We start from the raw sequence: 24,642 nt of genomic DNA on the forward strand, positions 1-24,642 counted from the left end.
CGGTGATGTCAAGCGTCTGCAAATGAGATATCGCCGATGAGACCTCCCAAGGTGGGAGTTTATTGCTCAGTGGAGAAACAGCCGACGTTTCGGGAACCTGGGGTACACCCGTTGAAGGCAGAGACATACTGGAGGAATCTTTTGCAGTCGCCACGGCTGCAACAGAGCTCGATATTAGCGAGAGAGCATCAGTAGAGGTGGTTGAAGGGAATGTGTTCGCGCTCATCGGTGCGAGCAGAGACACATCTTTCTGTCTGCGTGAGAGGCAAGTGTCTCTGCGATGCCACCGCGTTGAGGTGTGCGGTGATATATATTCGATGTCCCACAACGTTGCGCGCAATAAGCCGTTGTCTCCCTGATGACCAACATCATTCGAGAGGTCCTCCACGGCCACAGAGTGCAGGCTCAGATCGGCGCTGCAGTCGGCTTGATTCAGGTGATCGCTGCGTTTGATGGATGGCTCCTCGCTGCCGAGTGTAACAAAAGGAGTGTCTGGCAGTAGCGTTCAGCGGTCGTTCATAAGAGTTTGTGGTACATGGAAGGCATGATGGACGTATGCGGCTCACCTTGCGCATGCGCAATAGAACGTACTCGGTCCTCTTCTGAATGCGCAACGTCTCCACCAGAAGCTCCGGAGAATATCGATATATGCGCTACAGCCTCTCCAGCAGGGCTGGCAAGAGTGATCTTGATCCTGGCTGAGAACAGCGTCCACCAAATCACCAGCGAGCAAGTGAGTAGCATGGCCTGCACGCTATCCGCGCATGCAAAGAACGAGCGCCTTGAAAAGACAGTAAGCTACAAAAGAACGACAGGGGCCGGCAGGGCGTGTAGAACGAGAGGCGGGCGGGGCGCAGGCGGGCGAGAGTTTGTGTGGACTCACCGGCAATGCACCATATTATGTGCGACAACTTCAATCTAGTTCGTTGGTCACTGACAGTTGGCAGTATCATCACAGCTCAGGATCAGGTCTGACTGAAGCGCACCGACAGGAAACGGCGAAGACGAAGCGTATATCGATGGGGAGGCAGCCATGGAAGCCAAGTGATGAACAGCGACGGCGTGGCGTATGCAAGAGATCAACGGCGGGAGAACCAGGCACTGTTTCAACAGTGCGCAACTTCGCCATAGCCAGGGGCACGATGCGCAATTTGGGACAGAAAATCGATGGACGCGATCAGAAGACATCCTAGCCGGCCCACGTTGGGCATGACATTTGCCAACTTGGCGTGACCGCGACCACAGTAGATGACGCTGAAATGGCAATCGGTATAATGCTTCAGATGCATTTACATACCACACATCCCAAAGATAGTCGTGCATTCATGCCTAAGCCACCTTCGATTCTGATGACAGGGTTGGTGTTGTAACTCGCCATGTGCTCTGGATCACAGCGAAATCACTGCGTGGTGGCCGAAGTGCGTGAGGATCGCTAGCTTCCTGAATAAGGAGGTTAGCACACGGGCATGTCGACGTTTCCCGCGCCCGAGATGTCGGGGCCTCATCGATATGCTGTACAGTGCGCGACTGTTCGGTTCGCGTTCGTCATTTCATTTGCACATGCGCAAAAAGTCAGACAAGACTCACCATAATGTAGCAGTAACTATCATATGGAAGCCAAGGACAAATAAACTTAGAGATTGCCGGAGACAGGGAGTGATCCTCGAGTTGTTCAACGTCACCGGAGGATCAACCCAATGACAGTCGAGATTGATCGACAGAAAATCAAGCTAGTGCTTTGGTTCAGACGCGAACTCCAAAGTATTCCGCTGTATGCAGTGGCCGACGAGTAGAACGCAGAGACGAGAGTGAGAGGTCACTGAAGACCTCAGATCCACACCCGCGGAGGCTCCTCGTCGCCTCGAGCTTTGGCATGATTTATCGCTACTGGCGACCAACAGAATCAGAAAGTGCTATGCAAGACCGATGAATGATCCTTTGAGAACGGAGCGTGCTCGATACCGGTCGCTTCCATTTATACTTTCGCCAGTGCCTGCTGATGATCATAGCTTCCGGGACGCCAGAGATCAGACGACCTGAGACACGTAGCCATACGACCCAAAGACATCTTCAGGTGGTATGTCACGATCCATCGTGTGGTGAATGTCCATGTGTTCTCAGTGTACGCATCTGTCGCGAAAGCAAGCCTCCACTCTGAACCAGGGGCATCCTGAGTTGCGAGGATCAAGCCGAGTGATGTCCGAGCTACCGGCTGCCAGGACCAGTCCAAAGTCAACGTCAACCGCCTCCAGCCGCAAGCAGAAAGTTCGTTCACGACTAGTGCGCGCAAAGCAGAGACCTGATATCATCGCACGCCGGATAGCAAAGTATCTAGCCAAGGCTACCTCACCCGCCCACAGGGCTCCCGTCGTCCTCAGCTTCGCCAGAGATCGCCAAAGTCGTCATCGTGAAGATGCCGCTGTCGTGTTCCCTGGTGCATATGACGCCTTAGTATGCGGGAATCCGCTGCGGCCGGTCGTGCAGTAAAGGACGTCTTGGCGCAGTTCTTGATACAGCATCGCCGAAGCAAGTGCGAGCGATGCAACCTGGGTGTGGTGCATAAAGGGCGCCGCGGATGGCGGGAGTCAAATAAGTCGAGGTGGTGTAACACCATCCGCCAATGAAGTTAGACTGTTCCTCGTGGTTCGCGAATCGCAAAGCACGCCATTTCTGAGCCAAGTCGCTGTTCCGTCGCTGATGATGAGGGCGAAGGTTACAAGAAATATATATCCTTGCTGCCGTCTTCCATCTGTAATATACGCGCGGCCTCGAGTGCACGAGAGAAAATGTGGACTCGTTCGTCCCCATGGCCAGCGACCGGCAACACGAATTGTGGCGGAAGGTAACGAGGAGGCGGCCGCTCACGTGCGTCTTTGGCGCCTACATTACGTCATATCGAAATCAGTCTGAGATTGCTATGATCAGCAGCTCGCGATAACTCCTGCATAAATAACAGGCCCCTGGCCTACCATCCCTTTCTCTTCGACGCCCACGACCCCCGTCTTCCCACCGCAGATCCTCCTTCCTGCCACCAGCCAGCGAACACCATGTCCGGCCAGCACACGCTCCCCGACCTCCCGTATCCCTACGACGCGCTTGAGCCGTACATCTCGCGCCAGATCATGGAGCTCCACCACAAGAAGCACCACCAGACGTACGTGAACGCGCTCAACGCGGCCGAGCAGGCATATGCCAAGACGAGCTCCCCGCGCGAACGCATCGCGCTCCAGTCCGCGCTCAAGTTTAACGGCGGTGGTGCGTGTTTTCTCGCTGAGTAACGTTTCGGAGCGGATGGCCGAACTGCGCCCGCGCGCCCGATATAGGGCACATCAATCACTCGCTTTTCTGGAAGAATCTCGCGCCCTCGGCGTCCGAGAAGAAGGGCAACGGCGGCGTCCTCAAAGACGGTCCCTTCAAGACCGCGCTGCTCGAAACGTTCGGCACCTTTGACAAGTTCAAGAAGGAGTTCAACACCTTGACCGCGAGCATCCAGGGCTCTGGCTGGGGCTGGCTCGTGCGTAGCACTTATGTATCCTGGGTACCATTCCTCTGACTTGCTGACGTGCATGCAGGGCCTGAACCCGCAGACCAAGCGCCTTGAGCTGACCACCACGGCGAACCAGGATCCTCTCCTTACCCACATCCCCATCATTGGTGTCGATATCTGGGAGCACGCCTTCTACCTCCAGTACCTCAATGTCAAGGTCGACGTGAGTTTCCCTCGTTCTCGCCTTTGTGCCGCGGTTGACCGTGCATCTTCAGTACCTCAACGCTATCTGGAATGTCATCAACTTTGACGAGGCTGAGGAGCGCTACCTCGCAGCCCTGAGCGGCAACGTCAAGCTCTAAGTTATTCGTGATGACGACCGATCTGTGATGTGCCGTCGGGAAGAGAGCGCCGAAAAGACAGAATGAAGCGAAAACTCAATTGTACTATGAAAACTGCTATGTACCGATTCATTCGCAATGAAATCTTGTGCGAGTTGCCTTGATGAATGACAGATACCAATCATCGCATGTGGCTGGCGAGCGCATTCGGTCAAGTAGAGGCTGTAGTATGACATCCCACCCTACCCGGACGCATACACCCACCCATTGTCTTTGCCACTCCATTTAAAGTTGTCAGAATTTTCTTTTCAAAAAGAAATCAGTCGATGGCAACTGCACCAGTGTTCTTCACACGGCCCTTTGTCTTATAACTGGAGCTTCATGCAACATGTTTGTATCCTTTCCTGCAGCCTGCTCTGGTTTAGCGTTGACGCTCTTGGTCGACAGTGGTCATGAACCGCCACCACTGACATTTTCGTAAACAGTCATCATGTCACAACCATCGTTGCCCCGATCGATGAACTGGTGTCAATGACTCGGACTCGCTGTACCTAACATCTTGAACTGTGATATTTAACAAACCGTTTCGGTGGTCGAATGCTCGCTTTGAGTCACTGTACGATGGCTTGGCTACGCAAGGTTTATCCCGAACTTCAAGGGGTCTCGAGAAGCTGTGATTCAGCAAGATCCGGCTCTTAGGCTTATGGCATGCTCCAGCAATTTGCGTGCAGAAGAATCGGCAATTTGCATCTTGACATTGTCGGAGAGCTGGGACCTGATACCTGGAGCCTTATAAGGAAATATTTATCTTGGTAGGCAAATATCGTTTGTGTCACAAGGTCGATGAACGCTCAACAAGCTGCTCAGCTGAGACTCGCGTGGGACAGCTGCGCAGTGGTGAGCTTCGCTTGCACCAACTATTTCACAGAGGGGCAAGCTGAAGGGTTCTGCCGAAGTCAAATTCTACTGCATTGCGACCCTTGTCCTTGGTCTTGACCAACGCCACTCGAGATCGCCTTTTAACGCGACATGCATCTCTTATCTCTAGCTCTCTTGCTCGGTCTTTTCCCTCTTCAATTGCCAGTGAGGCTCATCTTGACTTAGCATGACAAAGCCCAGCGACGGTAGTGCCAGCCTGATGGCGGAGAAGAGTAAACTCGACACTATCGAGTATACTGCAGAAGTCAATAATACCTCTGGTTACGAGGATGCGGGATTACCTTCTCCTCCAACACTCACTCCAGAGCAAGAGAAAACGCTCTGGAAGAAGGTGGACCGACGTATCCTGCCCATCTTAACCATCATGTACTTTTGCTCTTTCCTGGATAGAGGTGAGCTCATCTTGACGATGTTGCGGAATCAATGGCGCTCACGACAGAACCACCTTAGGAAATATTGGTTCGCTCATGTCGAAGAGAGCCGCTCATCTTTCTGACGTCGTTTCTTTTCCACCGGTGCTTAGGGAATGCGAAGCTTCAAGGCATTGTTACGCAATTAGATTTGACAGGGAATAAGTATAACATTGCTTTGGTAAGCTTGAATTGATCCCGCACATGTCGCGGGCTGATTTCAACAACGAGTAGACAATGTATTACATCGTAAGCCATTCCATGCATTGGGGATCTCGATCTGAGCTCATTACTTTCGTATTCAAGCCGTATTGCCTTTGCGAATGCCCAGCAAAGTGGGTCTCGCCTTCTATAGTTTCTGACTTTTCGTGATGCTAAAAAAGCCCACCAGTATGGTGTTGAAGAAGTTCAAACCGTCTAGGTATGGCTATTTTCAGTACCGTTCGTCATCCATCTTGATATTGTCGGCTTGAGATGGCTGCCAGGAATTACAGTAAGTGCCTTGCTCGTTTCATTTGAAACTTTCATTTATGCCTGTGCAGCTTCTATGGGGCATCATTATGTGTGTACACACGCCAAGCATTCGTAACTCAGTAATCATTTCTGCTTCTCCAGGACGCTCATGGGGCTTGTGAAAACGTGTGTATGCAGTAATGATGGAACTGCATGTCCAACTGTGTTCATGACGACTGTCGCCAGTTATCCACAGCTTGTCGGAACGCGCATATGCCTAGGTGTCGCGGAAGCAGGCTTATTCCCGGGCGTTGTGTACTAGTGAGCGGGCGTTCCGCATGTGAATCACCGGCTGTCATGGCGCTGACAAATTACATGCATGCTAGCCTCACCCTTTGGTACCCTCGCCACATGCTTCAATTCCGCGTCGCCCTCTTCTACGGCGGTGCGACGATAGCAGGTTGGCTCGTGACTTCATCCGCCGGCGGTGATAACTAACGAGTAGCATAGGTGCCTTCTCTGGTCTACTGGCCTTCGGGATCTCTTACATGTCGGGCACTGCCGGCTTGCTTGGGTGGTCATGGATATTTGTAAGTCATGTTGATTCCTCAGGAATTGCATGTCTATGCCAATGCGGGGGTCCGAAATAGATTATTGAGGGATTGACAACGGTGGTAGTCGGCTGCATAGCATTCTTCGGCGAGTTCCTTCGAGTTATGCCCCGTGTCGTTTGTTGAATAGCTGACACGATTTGATCGTAGTGCTGGTAGACTTCCCGAGCACCGCCAACTTCCTGACGCTAGAAGAGCGCTCATACATTATCTGGAAGAAGAGTAAGATAATGATCTGCTGCATTTTTATGATCGCTCATCCACTCTACGAGAGAGTACGACAATTCCTCCGTAGGAGAAGAAGAACACTTCGAGATGCGGCACCTCGTAGCAGCATTTACGGATTGGCAGGTGCGTATCCAATCATTTGCTCCATGCAGAAGTTTCGATATTGAAAATGTAGCTCAGGTCTGGGTGTTGATCCTAGTTTACATGTCGATTAGTGCCCCTTGTGAGCGGTATACACCCGTTGCGAATGAAACCACTAACACATTTCACAGTATGCGGAATCTCTCTTTTCCTACCGTATGCATTCTTCAACCGTTCTTCATGTATAGCCCGCTCTCTAATGCATCTCATAGATCCCTTATCAATGGGTACACTCAACAGTTTCATACAAACCGTCTGTCATGCTAATGCGACTGCTAGCTTCGGATATGATACTGCCATGAGCCAGCTCCTCACGGTGCCGCCATATATATGCGCTAGTATGCTCTGTGATCTCTCTATGCGAGCGTTTGGCTTACCCATGTCAGCCATCGTCTTGGTCATATTCGCTGTATGGTCCGACCGTATTAAGAAACGATCTCCGTTCATTCTCTCTGGCCTTGTGATGTGCACCATAGGTTTCGCCATCAACATCTCCAATGCGCCCAATGGCGTGAAGTACTTTGGGACCTTCTTCATGGCGTCAGGAACCTACGGGACATTTCCGGGTGTGGTCGCATGGTGCGTTGTCGTTGCCGCACATGCTCTAATCCTATCTACACGTTTTGCAGGCTCGGCAACAATCTGGCCGGCCAATATAAGCGAGCAGTTGGGATGGCGCTACAGATCGGCATTGGCAACTTTAGTGGAGCCATCGCATGTAACATCTACCTCTCAAAGGACGAGCCGCGGTATATCATGGGCCGTGAGTAGGAAGGTCCCGTGCGATGCATTCCACGTATTGATGTGTGGGATTTTGACAGACGCGCTCGAGTTGATGTTCGTAGGCATTGGCTACACCTTCTTGCCCATCGCTGTCCTGGCGTACAGGCACATTAACAACAAGAGAGATGCAAATCAACGAGAGATGATGAAGAAAGGCATTGTATACTCCGATGAGGATATGACGAGGATGGGGGACCGTGCTCCTGACTTCCGTTATACGCTGTAATACTAACACGTAGATCAATGGCTCACTCAGATTCTACCAGTCCATCGCTTGTACACTGTCACGCGTTATGGTCGGCTGGATTGTGCAAGGCACAGTTATCGAAGAGCGGGATAAACTGTCCACTGCATCAGGCATGCGGTCAAATGATGCGATTGCCTGAGATGTTTTCAAGCACTGATAGAAAGCCACAAAAACGTTGGATGTGTTTTGCCAGTGCCTCAGGCTCTGCACAGTCAGTGATGCTGCAAGTCCGAAACTCTACTAAGTCTCCTACCCACAGAGCGTAACGGAGATCAATAACTACCTCTCTTGTCCAGCTATAAATATGCAGCGTAGTTTTCACAATCCATTGCGGAGGTAATGACGCAAGCGTGAGCTAGCTTTTCAATGTCAAATGAACGAGCTGCCGAAGTTGGAGAGTTGATTTGAAGAAAACATGTATCAAAATAGCATCCACCGCTTCAAAAAGAGATAATTCACAATATATAGTGCACGACCAGTACGAATTCCAACCGTATAGCCCAGTTGGAACAAGATCAGATAATTTACAACGGTAGTACAGAAGTTAGAACATCAAAGACCCGCAAAGGGAAGTGTATATAGCGACGATACCGAACAATAATTACATATCAGAGTCGGAACCAGGCATGACGAACTTCATGCTCTCTAGACTGCTCCTGCTCGAAGGCGAAGATGCACCGGAGATAATAGACATAGACGGAGCGGCTGGCGCAGTAGCAACTTGCAAACTGACTGGATGGGGTTTCGTACGCGTCGCTGTTGGCGTGAGTTGAGTCGGGAACGGGCCAACGGCAGAGGCACGCGCAACCGATCCTTCATACACCAGCGTCGTTGCCACGTCTGTCGCAGTTTCGCTTGTCCCAGATGGAGGGGAGTCTCTGTTGGAATCTGGGTGCGGAGCACGGATGCGAGAGGCCCCGGTGCGACCTGCGCCACCGGCGTGGGAGAATAGTAGCGCGCGTGTATATAATAGGGCGCGGCTACAATGGGACGGCCATCGGTTTGGCCCCGTGGAGCCATCTTCTAGAGAGCAGGCGACTCCCGAATTCCTGGCCGCGCAGCGGGCTGGCTGGGAAGCTCAACAGTCTTGATTGTCAATGGTCTGCGACAGCCGACTGACACTAGTGGATGTACGCAGAGTAGTCATCCTCATCGTGACTGGGATAGGCATTCGTACAGGTAACGGCTCGGAGTGCACTGAAAACTCTGAGGTGTCTCTGAAGCACGATGAGATCACGGAAGAATGGTCGGCCTCCGTGGCTAGCGGGAAACGCGGACGTATGTGGTCTGGCGAGGATTTCCTTGGCCTATATGAAGTGAAGGAAGACGCTGGAAATTCTAGTATGCTATCCGGACATGAACTGACACTTATGAGGCCGTAGGTCACAGCGGCTACTGCCTTTGTCCCACCTTTGTCCAGCCACGATCAGGCAGACCTTTTCCCTTTCCTGCTTCGCCCCTCATAAACCTCGAGTGCCCACCTGCCTGCACTGCGCTGGCATCCTGCTATCTTGAAAGCTCCAGTCTTCAAGTTGAAGTGCCACTCAGTGCACACGAGAGTGCCTAGTGAGTAACTTTGGTGTGTCACTTATGTCCTTCCCGGACTTCTGTGTACTGATCAGCTTCAGGGCTGGTGGTGATGCTCCAATATGCCACAATCGCCGGATTGTGACATCCCACCCTACCCGGACGCGCATACACTCACCCATTGATAGCTCCCCTAGTCTGTCATTGGGCAATGAGACAATTCCTTGAATTTCCGTCTCCACATTTTGCCACTCTATTTAGTGTTTAGGTACTTCACGGAGGATAAATACTGTATATTTAAAGTACTTATAAACAAAATTGATGGCAATTTGATGCTGCACGAGAGATGGTGTTCTTGACAGAGTCATCTCATCTCCCAATATACAAACTAGAGCTTCATGCGTGTCTGTATTCTTTTCTGCAGCCTCCTCTGGTTTAGCATGGGTAATCTTGGTTGACAGTACTTGGTTATGAACTGCCATTACTGACATTTTCGACAACAGTCAACATCACAACCATTGTTGCCTCGATCGATGAACTGGTGTTAATGACTCGGGCTCGCTGTACCTAACATCTTGAACTAGGTGGTATCTGACAAACCGATTCGGTGGTCGAATGCTCGCTTTGAGTCACTGTATAATGGCTTGGTTACGCAAGGCTTATCCTGATTCCTGACCTTCAAGGGATCTCAAGAAGCTGTGATTCAGTAGATCTTGTATCCAGATTCACTGAATGTCATGATCGCCCTCGCGTTACAGACAACTCTCGCACTACGGACTCCTGACGGCCTTCCATCCCATACTCTCCATTCTACACAAGTTGCATCTGCTCCGCAGTGCGCTCTCGACCACTCGTGGTTGGATAGCCTCAAGGCAGATATTCTTCATTCAGGCACAGATGCTGTGGACAACATTCTAGTCATGCTCAGCCTTCTTCAGATGATTCCATGTACTCTTAGCATTGACTCAGATGACTCTTGCTTCCACTGCTGCTTACGATACTAGTCTTACATTCTTCCTTAGTAATACTTTCATCCCACATGTATAAAAGCTGCGACGGTTCATTAGGAATCGTCACAGGTACAACACCAATAGTCTCTCGACGTACCTTCCTATCCATCCTCTTTGCTCCTCACTGCCTTCACTCCTCACGTTGCTCTCATCTCCTGAGTCGAGCCATTACAGTTTGTACCTGCCACCCAACTTCCTCTTTCAGTCACATTTTTGCCTTATTTGGCAACTCTTGACTTGGCTGTCAAACTTTCATACCTTCTCTCGCTGAACCTCTCCCACCATGTCTTCCAATGATATCACTATGGACCTGGAGACTCTCTTCAGCCCTCCTCCTGTTCAGCCTCAGGCCCAGGCTCCCAGCACCATCCCTGCTATCCCCATAGGTGCTGACAATCCCCCAGCCTTGCAGGCCCTTGCTCAGGCTGTAAATGCTATCAACAGCCTTGCTGGTGCCCAGACCACCTTCGCTGCCAACCAGGCTTCTATTCAGATGGTGTTGGTGAACATAGCGACGACTCTGCAAGGTGCGATGCCTACTTCAGGCACCTCGGGCACCACTCCCTCAGGTGTCATCTGCTTCAAAGACTCTTGTGCTTTCAATGGTACGCCCGCAGTGGTCGAGCCTTTTCTTGCTGATCTGTGAAATGCTATGCATCTCACTCACTGTCATCTTGTATCGGACTATGACAAGTCCCTCTATATGAGCACCTGGCTCGAAAATGGTTCTCCGAATTCCTGGTTCTGGGCTATCGAGAAAACCAAGCTCAAACTTCTCAATGATCATGCTGCACTCGTCGAGGACTTCCGCAAGCACTTTGGCGATGCTGACTTTGTCAATAGCCAAATGGAGAAGATCAAAAAATTCGTCCAACGCGCTTCTGCTGTGAAGTACGCATCTGCTTTCTGCAAAATCCTCGTCCATCTTCCTATCCACGATGACCTTATCAAGATCAACATGTTCAAGAAAGGTCTCAAGGATGACGTCAAGGCACTCTTCCTCATGATACAGTCACCTACCACCTTCGATGACTATGTTGCACAAGCAATCACCTTCGATAATCGCATCTATGCGCATGCACAAGAACTGAACATCGACCGAAAGAATGTTATGTCAACCCTCCCAGTTTCCACTGCTCCATGCCAGCTGCACCTCTCCACCATGTTATACACCCCAGCCTCGACTGATCCTGTCTCAATGGAGGTCAGCGCCATTCATCATCACAGCCCACTTTCTGCTGAAGAGAAGCAGCGCCATCATAGCTTGAGATTGTGCAGTTACTGCGACGGTAAGCACGAGATTACTGCTTGCGCTGCTTTTTCAAAGCGCAATGCTGCCTCTTCCTCATCTGGCTCTTCTTTTCAGCAGGGAAAAGGGAAGCTGGAGGCCCATTAAATGTCCCAGAGCCTCGGGGAACACCAGGGACTGCGCACTGTTCCTCACCTGTGATCCTCTCAAGAACTCACATCAAGACCACGGCTGGGTCCTAGGTTCTGCGTGTCACTAGTGCGCCCACTTTTCGGCTTTCACCTCACGTTATCTGTTCCATTCATGACACCGATCACTTCTTTATCAATGTCTCTCTCACCTTTCCCAACCAAAAACCTATACAAACCTTCGCACTAGTTGACTCCGGGATGACCACCTCATGCATTTCTGATCATTTCTTGCAACAGCACTCACTACCTCACTCGCTTAAAGACACTCCTGTTCCCATCACAGCTGTCGATGAGTGACCCATCACATCAGGACTCATCATGCAGCTTCACATGTGCAATCATGCTGAGCTCATCTCTTTCTCGGTCATCTCTGTCCCTTATCCCCTGATCCTCGAACTTGACTGGCTGCGATGACACAACCCTGCAGTTGACTGGGCTCACAGTTAACTTTCTCTCTCCTGCTGTGGTGCTACCTCCCCAGTTCCTCCCACTATTAGTCAAGGCTCTGGTCTTGTACATCGCTCACCGAGTGCTCTCGGTTCAGCAATTTTGACTACTTCCATCAGTCTAGGCCTTGGTTTACCCTGCGCTGCTATTTGTCCGATGATTCCTCCCACCATTTCTGACACAGAACGTCCGCGATGCCCTGTGTCACAGTATTAAGTGACACCTTTCTTTTTGCACCATTAAAGTCCTCATTTGAGTGGTTATTCAGACGCCAACCTTCATATTGGTCTCACAACGTGGATACTTAGACAAACAGCACAATACTGCCACATACATTGCAGATATGACTGTGTCTACCACATGACCACCAAGCACCCATGATTCAGCCACCCAGTCACGTGACACTGGCCACTTGCCCTATTTGGAAGTTATCAGGTGTTGATCACATGACACCAGGCCACTTGCCCAGAAAGGAACTCATTGGACCATCAAGCTAGCAAGCACCTAATTCGCCACCCAAGATAGTGGCACCACTTTGCTGCCTAAATCAATAGGCAGGTACCACAACAGAGGATCCCCCTATCAACCGGCATACAGTATAGCCAGGTACAGGATAGGCTAGATCTTCTCACAACCCTATCCAGATGAAGACTGATTGTCACACTCATTATTCTGAGTCTAGACAAATCCTCTCATCTGATGTCGCAACCGTTGTGATGTGCCCTGTTGGCCATCACCCATTGGCTCCTCAACAGTGGGCCCACTGACAGGCATTTATCTCATTGGATTAGATAGGATTACCTCGACGTATCCACGGTCATTGTAGATAGTTGCCATAGCAAAGCCCAGAACCATTACTGGTTCTGGCAACATATTCACATGTAGGTATCTGAGGTCTCACAGTAGCACAGTGCCAGGGGCCCTGCCCTACATGTATATAAAGCCCATGAGGATCTAAGGGAGGACCTTAGATTCATTATTCTATTGCATGCAGCCTAACAAGCCAATTCACCCCTTTGTTGTGAGCATAAGGCTAAGGGCCCCTTTGAGCCCCTTTCTCAGGCTGCATGTCACTGCATGCCTGGTTTGACCCTTTCTGGGCAAACTCCTTTTTTGTGCAGGTCACTGGATGCTGGCAAGCACCTTGCTGCCATTTCCTTGCCTTAGGGCACAGGATCTAATGTGCCGTGACACCCTGTTGGAGGCATTCTAAGCACTGTTGCTATACCCTCCATGCTGACCTGGTCCTGGCTTCAGTCACAAACAGTTCTTCTTGGCTCTCCTTCCTTCTGCTGAGGATGCTCTGCCACCACCACCTGTAAACATCTCTCTCATCAACACTTCTCATTTCGTTCACTATGCCAAATCAGGCAGCACAGGTCTTATTTGGTACATGCCCAACTCTGAACTCAATGACACCATCTGTGCTATCGACATTGATTCTCCAACGCATGACTCTCCATCATCTCTGCCACCACCAGAACCTTCTCCTCACTCCTCTCATACTGCAGACAGTGATGTTCTGGCCTCTATCCCATCGAAGTATCTCTCTTGGGCTTCTGTCTTCTCTTCGACAGATGTCGACCAACTGCTTCCTCATCGACCCTATGATATGGCTATTGACCTTGAGGACAGCAAAACTCCTCCGTTTGGCCCGATTTACTCGCTTTCGCAAGATGAGTGCACTGCGCTATTTGAATACATTGAATCCAATCTCAAGAAGGGGTTCATTCGGTGTTCTTCTTTCCCAGCAGCTTCTCCCATTCTGTTCGTATGCAAGAAGACTGGGGAACTGCGTCTCTGCATGGACTATTGTGGTCTCAATTCTATGACAAAAAAGAACCGCTATCCCCTTCTGCTCATCAATGATCTACTTGATCATGTTGAAGGCTGTTACATGTTCTCTGTCCTCGACCTGAAAAATGCTTTCAATTTCATCCGCATCCAGGAGGGTGATGAGTGGAAAACTGCATTTTGCACTCATTTGGGTCTCTTTGAATACACGGTGATGCTGTTCGGCCTCAGCAATGCTCCTGCCACCTTCCAAGCTTTCATTCAAGACACTTGTCATGATCTCCTTGATGTCACCTGTGTCATCTACGTTGATGACATACTCATTTTCTCCCACTCACAAGCTGAGCATGACGTTCATGTTCAACAGGTTCTTCAATGCTTGCAAGCTGCCGGACTCTATGCCAATGCCAAGAAGTGTGAGTTTGACAAATCGTCCGTCAAATATCTCGGTTACATTGTCAGCTCTGAAGGAATCAAAATGAATCCCAAGAAACTCCAAACTGTCTCCGAGTGGCCTGTACCTCGTATGCTCCATGACGTTCAAGCCTTCCTTGAATTCACCAACTTCTATCGCCAGTTTATCGAGAATTATGCTGACAAGGCCCTTGCTTTCAATGCGCTCACCAATAAGGATCCTAACGGGTTTTCATTCACAACTGCTGCCCGTGTGTCTTTCGAAACCCTCAAGGCTTCTTTCCTTTGTGCTCCCGTGCTCCAGCATTTCGATCCATCCCTTCCATCCACTCTCATCACCGATGCATTGGACTTTGCCATCGCAGGTATTCACCTTCAGCCAGCTATTAATGGCATCCTTCATCCTGTCACATTCTTCTCGCGCAAGCTCTTGCCAGCTGAAATCAACTATGAAGTCTATGATAAAAATTGCTTGCTATCATCGACTCCTTTCGCGATATGCGTTCTTGGCTGATTGGTACCTCCACACCTGTCTCGGTCATCTCTGATCACAAAAACCTCGAGTATTTCATGTCTTCTCATGTTCTCAACTGTCACCAGGCTCACTGGTCAATGTTCCTCTCCAAATTCAACTTTCGTTTCGACTATGCACCTGGCTCTCACAACCCTGCTGATGCTTCATCCCATCATTGTGACTTTGCACCTCAAGTGGGGGATGACGTACTTCTACAACAGCGCAAAATGCTTCTCACGGAAACTCACACAGAGCATATCTACCCCGACAACACCCCGCACACTCATTCGACTGCTTTCTCTGCCACCATTGCATCCTTAGTCGCTCTCGCAATTGATAACTCTGAGCTTCTCGAATGCTTTAAGGATGCAACCAAGCATGATGTCGAGTGGTGTGAAGCTGCAGCTGCCGGAAATGAGGACTTCTCCATTCAAGACAATCTCATTTTCCACAAGGGTCGTTTGTACATTTCACCACCTCTGCGATCTGAGGTTCTGAATTCTCGACATGATGCACTAACTGCTGGACACCCTGGACGAGCGTGCACTCTCAGCCTTATTGAACGTAACTATTCCCGGCCTGGCATGTGCACCTTTGTCCATCAATATGTCACTGCCTGCAACACTTGTGCTCACATCAAGACCTCACGACACAAGCTGTTTGGCCTGCTCCAGCCTCTAGACATCCCCAACAGGCCTTGGCACTCAATTTCTATAGACTTTGTCATGAAACTAGGTCCCTCGCATGGCTACAACTCCATTTGGGTGGTTTGCGATCGCCTCACTCGAGCTGCACACTTTGTCCCTTGTTTAGAGACTCTCACAGCTCCTGACCTTGCATACCTCTTCCTTGATCGCATCTTTCATCATCATGGACTTCCAGACTCAATTGTCTCAGACCACGGATCTGTCTTCATTTCCAAGTTCTGGTCCAAGCTTGCACGCCTGCTCAAGATTGACCTTCTACTTTCATGGCCTATCATCTGCAATCTGACGGCCTTACCGAGTGCACTAGTTAAATGCTAGAAACATATCTCCATGCATTCACATCCTACCAACAAGATGACTGGGTCAATTACCTTCCTTTCGTGGAGTTCACCTTCAATAATGCAGTGAATGCTTCCACAAAGCAAACACCGTACTTTGCAAACATTGGCTTCCACCCACCTTCGAACCCCGTCTCACTGCATGCTCAACTGTTCCTGCTGCCACTGATCTTGCCGACCATCTGCAACTCATCCACGATGAGTTGTGTGCTGAACTTGCTCATGCCCAGGACTCTCAAGCTCGATTCTATAATTGTCGCATCTCCCTTGCTCCTACATTCAAGCCCAGTGATCTTGTGTGGCTTCTGCATCACAACATCAAGACCACGTGCCCTTCTGATAAGCTCGATTACTGCAAACTTGGGCCATACCCAATTGCACGTGCATGCAGTTCGTCTTCATTCGAACTTGAACTGCCTTCAGCCATGTCATGACTCCACCTCATTTTTCAAGACTCCCTGCTCGAGCCATATCAACTGCCCACTGACGTTCTTCATCACAATGCTGCCTATCCCGCACACATCAAGCTTCAGTTCGATCTTTCGCAGATCAAGATGTTCCTCGACTGTCGCAAAGTCAGTTGTCGATATGACTATTTCATCCACTGGAAGGATCGACCCATCTCTGAGTGATCATGGCTCTCCCTCTCTGACATTCCCTCTTCACTAAATGAGCAGCTTGAGCAGTTCCACCACTGGCACCCAAAGCTGCCTCGTCCACATCATGTCATTCTTGACCAATGCATGTCACAATTTTTGGAACCCTCTGCATCTTCGGATGTAGGCTCTACTACTGATCACTCTTCTGCTCAGTCTCCTCCTCTTGACCTGGTATTCCTTGCCCACACATCACGCTCCACCTTTCTGCCTCTTGCATGTCAAAACCTTTGCATTGCCTATGAACTGCCATCACTTACAATGACTTGCTCCGGCTGTATCACCCATCCTCCCATGCACTATGTCCTTGACTCCGCATCGCAGCGCTCTGCCTAGGAAGGGGGGTGATGTCATGATCACCCTCACGTTACAGACAACTCTTGCACTACGGACTCCCGATGGCCTTCCATCCTGTACTCTCCATTCTACACAAGTTGCATCTGCTCCGCAGTGCGCTCTCGACCACTCGTGGTTGGATAGCCTCGAGGCGGATATTCTTCATTTGGGCACAGATGCTGTGAACAATGTTCTAGTTGTGCTCAGCCTTCTTCAGGTGATTCCATGTACTCTTAGCATCGACTCAGATGACTCTTCATCAGCAAAAAAAAATTGAAGCTACATCGTGCGATGTAGCTTCTATAGTCATGGTTGCTCTATTGGTAAGTTACCCTTCACGGTAGATGCAGTAGCTGCCTGCACCACCCATGTAGTGCTCCATAGCAGCCTAGCATCAGTATATTGCTCTATGATAGACACCATGGCCCTGTTGACCAATAGGGTACATTGTGAATAGAGCTCCCTGTAGATACCTTCTGAGCTATACAGTACTCATTGTCCCAATATAGAATTGAATTTCATGCATTGTTTGACAAAACTATATCATTTACAAAATGGTCTACCAACTGTCAGCATCCGAAGCATCACTATCACCGGTATGTGCTGCCAACTCCACTTGTGCCTTCACACAAACATCAGTTGACAAGCCTGTCACCGCTGAATCTTGCAGAGCACCTGATGCATGACTGTTGCAACATCAGTTTGACTTACGAAGTGTGACAAGAGTGAATGACTTACAATGCATGTCGAACAGCTTCATGCAGATATTCTCCGTGACGATGAGGGATAGTGTTACATGAAATGAAGTCACAGTGACAGTGGAGACGATTTGCACAAAGGCATTAGCTGTTGATCCTCGAGAGTCTGTGTGGTTGCTCGAAATCGTGTGGTGCTCGAAGTTCTGCAGGGACATGCCCATGTCAGCAAATGGTAAGTGCAATCAGTGCATCAAATAGATTGAGCTCACAAAATGTGCAAAAGATCCCTTCAGTTGTTGTGTCAAGTACAAAGTTGTCACTTCAACCACGGATGCTGTTATTGACACTATTCGTGTTGATCAGGAAGAGCTGAACAAGGCGACATCCTTGTAATTTAAGAAGTTATATCATGTTCACATGCTACTTACCTGTGCTGTTCTGATCACACCCTATTTCTGCAGGCTCCACAAAGGCTGAACACATCACGGCTAATGTGCTTCCCATCCTTGACTCCACATACCTCATGCCTTCCTGCCATCTCCTTCTTGCGCTAACGTGCCTGCACAAAGAGCTGGTCATCGCATCGCTAAACACTTCACTCATGCAAGACACACTAGATAAGATGATCCGTACCATGTAGAAATAAAGGCTCACCGGGTCCTCCTGCATAGCCACCTTGTGAGTGCAATAATGACCCCGGCCAGGGCCTGCTCATACATCTGCAGTTGGGCTGACTGGGAGGGCTGTGCACTGGCAGCATTCTCGGACTGGTCATTCTGAGACCGATCCTCAGATCCTGCAAATTGTCCATGACAAACAGTACAATATGTGCTTGCACGCTGTGTAGAGTAGAACTAGGAGAAATTCAAGCAGGTAAGCTGGTGGGAGGCGAGCTCGTTGAGACTAGTAGAGCAATTTTTGGCAGGTGAGGCAAACTGTAACATGGGGGGTGAGTGGGCCAAACAAGCAAGATCTGAGAGGTGCGAGTGAGAGAGAACAAGAATAGATAATCGAGGAGGGCAGAACTACGAGGACTGAGGCCTTGAGGAGCAGCCCATTCACATTGACTGGATGAATGCAGAGAAGTGAAGAAGTGTCACAGCACTGCTGGATGAGAGAACAAAGAGACTAAAAAGGAATGGTCACGTGAAACGTGCCACCCTAATCCTCCTGATCCCTATAATCCCTCTGACCCTTATGTGGCTTGAGAGCCTAAGACTTACTTGGTGAAGCAAGCAGTTGGAGGGTGAGAGAGATATATGAAGGAGCTGCTAGGCTCAGTGGATGCTACAGTGGTAGACGAGGAGAAACAATCTGAAGTTTCGTCCTCTACATGCTGGTCTTATATACATGTACAGCAGGCTATCTTATCTAAGCTACCTATCTACGAGTGTAAGCTAATGGCTGTACATGAAACAATGGAATGTCCGGAAGTAGAACAATAAGTGGGAAGATCGATGGTTGCCGCAGTAGCACGTGTGAACATCATGCCTATCTTGATTTCTCTTTTGTTCTCCGGTGTGAACATCATGCCTATCTTGGCTTCTGGCTAAACTAATAGGAGGTGGGAGGCCGATGCGCAACAATAGTCCTTGTTCCCTTTGTTCTCAAATGGGTGCCTCTATTGTATCCTGGAATAGACAGGTCCGACTGTATCATCCGTGGGTCTGAACCATAACATGTGATGTGGACTATCACCTGATCTCTACACGTCAGGTCTGTGGCTGAGTGGCATGAGATATTGGTGAAGCACATGATCTGTGGTGTGAGAAAAGTCACGTGCGAACTTTGTGGCAAAAATCTGTGACACTACCCCCCTCTCAAGGCTCATTGTCCTGAGGAGCTAAAACCTTTATTTCCCCTTCTAGTTGCTCGCAACATTTGGTAGCTTTGGGAGGGAAGCCCTTGGATGTAATATTATCTGGGCTATTCTGTCTCCCAGCTTGACCGAAAATACGAAATCTATTGTGTTAATCAGTACGACCTTGAGTTCTCCAGTGTAATCAGGGTCAACGACTCCTGCACCCACATCAATTCCTCATGCAGCCAGTCTGCTGCGTGGAGCTATTTGTGTATAGGTGTGTTTGGGAGGGTCAATTGCGACTCCCGTTCCTACCACAGCTCGTGAATGCAGAGGGATTTTGTGCATTTCTGCTGCATAAATATCCCATCCTGCTGCTTCATTTGAGGATTTTTTTGGTGATTTGGTGAGATCTGTCATTTTATGATACAGGAAGAACTCATCCAGATGGTCCGACATATTGATTCTGTGTGTGGAGATCAGTGCAACTTCATACTGTATGAGGATAATTCGAAGCATTTTCCACCAAAAGTGATGACCCTGATTGGTGCTTTGGCTGCATCTGGGTGTTGCTGGTGGAATTCTTGAAGAGGCTCATCGGTGTTGGTGAGATTTGTTCGGGGTTCCCATGTTTCATCGGAATGGTCATAGCCTTTCCATTTGACGAGGTATTGGACCCTTCCCCTCACGACCTTTGAGTCTAGTATTTCTTCAACTTCGAATTCTGGCTCTCCTTCGATTTCTATAGCTGGGGGCTTTGGGGGCTCATGGTTTGTGACCGTGTCTTGATGGTACATGATCAACTTGCTGGCATGGAAGACTGGATGGACCTTCATCTGCCTGGGCAATTCCAGTCTGAACGTGACTGGGCCTAGTTTCTGAAGTACTTTGTACAGTCCGAAGTTTTGTGTGCTTAGCTTTGCGGATTTAACTTTTACTCTGAGATCTTTTTCTTTGAGTAGTACTAGGTATCCGACTTTGAATGGGACTTCTCCCTTTTTCTCATTGAAGTACCATTTCATCCGTGAAGCTGAAACTTCCAATGCTGCCTTTGCCTGTTCTTGTGCCTCGGATCAGTGGGCAAATAGATGTTCCAATGAAGGGTGACATATTGATTCGTGTACGTCTGGTGCCATTTTTGGATGTCAGCCATATTCGACAAAGAATGGGGAAAGTGCAGTGGACTCATGGGTCTGGTTGTTGTATGAAACTTCTGCTGTTGGCAGGTAATGGACTCAATCATTTTGTCTGTGGTTACAGTACATGTGAAGGTACTGTTCCAACACCTGGTTAACCCTTTCCATCTGACCGTCTGTTTGGGGATGATATGCTGTAGACATTGTAGACTTAATACTGAGCTTCTGGTAAAACTCCTGGAATAGTTTGCTCGCAAATTGAGTACCTCTGTCTGAGATAATCTGGCGTGGCAATCCGTGGAGTTTGAAGACTTCATTATAGAATACGTTAGCGACTTGCGACGATGTGACTGTGTCATCCATTGCATAGAAGTGCGCTCACTTCGTGAGTCTGTCTACGATGACAAGTATTGCCATCTTCCTTTCTCCCCTAAAGTCCATGGCTGGTGGAAGTTGTGTGATGAGATTGACTGTGACAATTTTTCATGGTCCTCCTGGTACCTCATTTGATTGTAGTAGTCCACATGGTTTTTCTCTGGAGTACTTGTTGCGTTGACAACTGTCGCAGCCTTGTACATATTGCTTAACCATTACAGACATTCCTGGCCACCAATAATTCCGAGTGATAAGCTCCAACGTCTTGAACCTGCCTGGGTGTCCAGCTGGTAATGTGTCATTATGGAGCTTTATTAGGTCGAGGCATAGTTGTTGATCTTTTGGGACGTAAACCTTTCCACGATGGAGTGGCAGTCCGTGCTCAAAGTTCCATTCTGCGAGATTTTTTCTAAAATCGTGCTGTCCTGTAGTCAAAAGTGCACGATAATCCTTGGTCATCATGTCATCTGTGAGTGCCTTCTTGATCCTTTCCAGTAGTTGAGCATCATCAACTTCAGATGCGTGAGCGGATCGAATCACATTAATAGCGAAAAATTCAGGTTTTAACAGCATTTGATTCGAATTGTCGCTGTCTACCCCCCTCTCATGGTCTGGCCTCCTGGACAGAGGATCAGCATGTAGCATTGTCTTTCCAGGTCAGTGACTGAGTACAAAATTGAATCATGTGAGGAATAATGCCCAGCGCGCTTGACGCCGGGATAATTTCTGTGCCTGACGGAAGTATGTAAGGTTGAGATGGTCTGACCAAATCTCAATGGGTCCTGGGTGTATTCTTCTAGTGCCCTAATGATTGCAAGCATCTCCTTGTCGTAAATCTCGTAGTTTCGCTCATGTTCATTGAGTGACTTGGAGTAGTATGCGACTGGATGCCAAAGCTTGTCTTCTCCCAGTTGTTCGAGTACTGCACCAGTTGCATAGTCTGAAGAATCTGTCTCCAGTCAGTAGGGTGCAGTGTCGTTGGGGAGTTGTAGGATCAGGGCTGAAGTAAATGCTGTTTTGAGTGCACTGAAGGCTTGGTCTTGCTCTTCCTTCCATTGCCAGGGCACGTCCTTACAGGTGAGAAGCGTTAAAGGTCATGCGAGCTTCGCAAAGTCCTTTATAAATCGCCTGTAGAAATTTGCAAATCCTAAAAAGGCCTGTACTTGTTTAACCTTAGTAGGTGTGGGCCAGCCAAGTACACCTTCGACTTTAGCAGGATCCATCTGTACCAAGTTCTTGCTGATGATCATGCCAAGGTACTCGATTGAGCATTGTTCAAAGAAGCATAATACCAGTTTGGCATATAAGTCATTGTCCCAAAGACACTGTAGAACTGCTTTTACTAGTCGTCGGTGTTCTTCAAGATCGTCCGTAAATATGAGGATGTCGTCTAAGTAGACTACCACCTTTCCAGTGCAAATTAAGTCTTCAAGGACTGTATTCATCATTGTTTGGAAGGTGCTAGGAGCGTTGCAGAAACTGAAGTACATTATGGTGGGTTTGAAGAGGCCACGATGTGTGATAAAGGTGGCTTTTTCTTCATCTCCCTCCCTAATCCTTATGTTGTTGAACCCCCATCTCAGATCAAGCTTCGTAAACATGCTAGCATGTGAGAGTCTGTCGATGAGGTCCGAAATGCGTGGGATTGGGAACTTGTTCTTCTTTGTTACTGCGTTAAGGTTCCTATAGTCTTGTACTAGCCTCAGTGATCCGTCTTTCTTTTTGACAAAGAAGACGGGTGCTCCTGTTGGACTTCTTGATCTCTTGATGTATCCTTTGGCCAACTCTTGGTCTATCCATGTGTTGAGCGAATTTCTTTCCTGTAGGTTCATAGGATATAACTTCGCCGGGCATGGTAATGATGCCTCTGTAACAAGTTCAATTGGGTGATCATAGGGCTTTCTTGTGTGCATTCGTTCTGACTGCTTCTTGGAGAACACATTGCCATACTCATGGAAGTGTTCGGGGATATAGGCTGACCAGTAGTCTTTGTCCTGTTCTTCATTTTGTGGTGCTCTATCCTGATTCCTCTTGGTGTCAAGACCCATAATGAGTGATGCCACGGCTTGTGCATCAGGGTCTTCTGATAATGACACCCATCTAATGAAGCTGTCCATGTCATTCCAGTTGTCACCTAACTCCTGGGAACTGATGAACTCCATCAGGTCTTCGATGTGGGGGATGTTTGTGTCTTCCAGGTCCTCCTCCTGGACTGCTACCTGTGAGTGCACATCTCTGTGAGCAGTGGGTGAAATTGACCGTGAGTTTTCCCCAATCTACTTCTGGGTTATGCTCCTTGAGAAAACTCATGCCTAGTATAATGTCCTTGTGACCTATATCGGTGACCAGAAGACTTTGTCTGCTTGTGTGGTTTCCAATAGTTATACTTAGAAGAACCCTTTTCTTAATGGTTCCACCCTTGTTGTGAGATGCATCTGCATTATAAACCCTGATCTCCTTCTCAAGTGAGATCGTAGCAAGATTCAACTGATCAACCAGCCACAGGTTGATGTAGCAAGAATATGCTTCTGAATTGAGGAGCGCCTCAGTCTGGACTTCCCTTACTCCCTGTTTGAAGTGAACAGGTAAATCGATCACATGTTTTGATGAACCAGTTGATGCAATATAGAGAAAACTCGATACTGGTACATGCGAGAGCGAGTAGGTACTGTTACAATGTCTATGGGAACTCTGGCCAGACCTCAGAGAACCCGCCGAAGAAAATTCTCATCATTTTCTACCTCCGTGATCCTAGCTGCTTCGACAGCTGGCTCCGGTTCTGCCTCTTTCTCTTTTCCCTTCACGTCGTAGCTGGCGATGAAAGCACGGACTGCTTCCTCTCTTGCCTTGCTGTCATCGGAGCTGGTTGATGATGCCATTGTCGATATTGCCCTCATTGCTTGTCCGCATTTTGACATTTCGAATTTGCCTTTATACTTGGGGTCTGGGTAATGCTGTTTAAATACGAAGGGGTGTTTCCCGCATTGTACGCACAACTTCCTTTCCAGCCATCCTTCTTGTTCCTTGGTGAGTGTGGATACTCGATCCACAACCATCATGTTGGGGTCCTTCAGGGCTCGTGGTGTCGATGATGATGTTGTTGTTGTTCCGCGCTGTCCTGCTTTATTGGCTCTGAACTTCGACTCGAGTTGCAGGCAGAGGTCAAGATACTCTGGCCATGTGACTGGGTCGATGATGCCTAGACTGTCTCGTGTTACCATTGCCTGGCGTACGTCCTTGTCGCGATGTTCAGCGATATAACCGATGAGAGCTGTGTGTCCCAAGTTGGTCTTGGTGGCCCATTAACAGAATTTTTCTGTGAAGGAGACCATTGTGGGGTAGGTCTTTGCACAGATCTCCTTCAAGTGCTGTTGCGTGTCCTTGTCTGGGTCGAGCGTCCTGTAGTTAACTTTGAGAATATTGACAAAGTCTTCCCAAGTACCGAGTGATTGCTGTGCTGCTGCCCTTGTTGCATATTCAGACATGTAGGTGAATGCTCCACCTTCCAAGTGCAACAGTGCCGTGGTAATCTTGTGCTCATCATCATTGATCTCGTTCCACTGCATCCATATACTGAGTTGTTGGAGCCAGTCCTCCAGACTTCCTTTGTCCGAGTAGTGTGAAGGTTCGGCAATTTTGACGTGTGGCCTGTTCGATTGGACCATACTGGATGTTTGACCTTGCATCACGGTGACACCGCTTGCTTTGAGTGAAGCTAGCTCATGCCGCAGCTTGGTATTTGCTGCCTTGATCTCCATCATCTCTGTTTCTATGTCTAGCATTGCCACTTGCATTCCTGAGAGCTCATC

General features: G+C 48.9%; 3 protein-coding genes across 3 annotated transcripts; all 3 read left to right on the forward strand.

The window, feature by feature from the left end:
• Positions 1–2,984: 2,984 nt before the first annotated feature.
• LAESUDRAFT_676945 (manganese superoxide dismutase) lies at positions 2,985–3,969 on the forward strand. The gene is made up of 4 exons (XM_040905642.1): positions 2,985–3,255; positions 3,324–3,514; positions 3,573–3,710; positions 3,763–3,969. Exons 1-4 carry the CDS (start codon positions 3,048–3,050, stop codon positions 3,847–3,849), a joined length of 624 nt encoding a protein of 207 aa, XP_040765974.1. The 5' UTR covers positions 2,985–3,047; the 3' UTR covers positions 3,850–3,969.
• A 997-nt stretch (positions 3,970–4,966) lies between these two features.
• Positions 4,967–7,656, forward strand: LAESUDRAFT_697803 (MFS general substrate transporter; the record flags this gene model as incomplete). The annotated part of the gene is made up of 20 exons (XM_040906322.1): positions 4,967–5,159; positions 5,291–5,358; positions 5,463–5,512; positions 5,569–5,598; positions 5,652–5,670; positions 5,720–5,739; positions 5,793–5,816; positions 5,877–5,951; positions 6,017–6,090; positions 6,141–6,220; positions 6,281–6,353; positions 6,392–6,463; positions 6,516–6,592; positions 6,650–6,692; positions 6,742–6,766; positions 6,823–6,837; positions 6,890–6,948; positions 6,997–7,189; positions 7,240–7,373; positions 7,432–7,656. The coding sequence occupies 20 exons, from the start codon at positions 4,967–4,969 to the stop codon at positions 7,617–7,619; spliced, it is 1,512 nt and encodes a 503-aa protein (XP_040765975.1). The 3' UTR covers positions 7,620–7,656.
• A 3,173-nt stretch (positions 7,657–10,829) lies between these two features.
• On the forward strand, positions 10,830–11,573 carry LAESUDRAFT_736111 (uncharacterized protein; the record flags this gene model as incomplete). Its single annotated transcript, XM_040910662.1, has 2 exons — positions 10,830–11,303; positions 11,325–11,573. 2 exons carry the CDS (start codon positions 10,830–10,832, stop codon positions 11,571–11,573), a joined length of 723 nt encoding a protein of 240 aa, XP_040765976.1.
• Between the last annotated feature and the right edge of the window lie 13,069 nt (positions 11,574–24,642).

The sequence above is a fragment of the Laetiporus sulphureus genome, assembly GCF_001632365.1.
Source record: "Laetiporus sulphureus 93-53 unplaced genomic scaffold LAESUscaffold_12, whole genome shotgun sequence".
NCBI lineage: Eukaryota > Fungi > Basidiomycota > Agaricomycetes > Polyporales > Laetiporaceae > Laetiporus > Laetiporus sulphureus.

Bases quoted from the DNA above. Each gene is read 5' to 3' on its own strand.
- LAESUDRAFT_676945 (XM_040905642.1), top strand. From the start codon at position 3,048: ATGTCCGGCCAGCACACGCTCCCCGACCTCCCGTATCCCTACGACGCG. The intron at 3,256-3,323 runs GTGCGTGTTTTC...CGCCCGATATAG, and splicing joins GCTCAAGTTTAACGGCGGTG to GGCACATCAATCACTCGCTT. The intron at 3,515-3,572 runs GTGCGTAGCACT...ACGTGCATGCAG, and splicing joins GCTCTGGCTGGGGCTGGCTC to GGCCTGAACCCGCAGACCAA.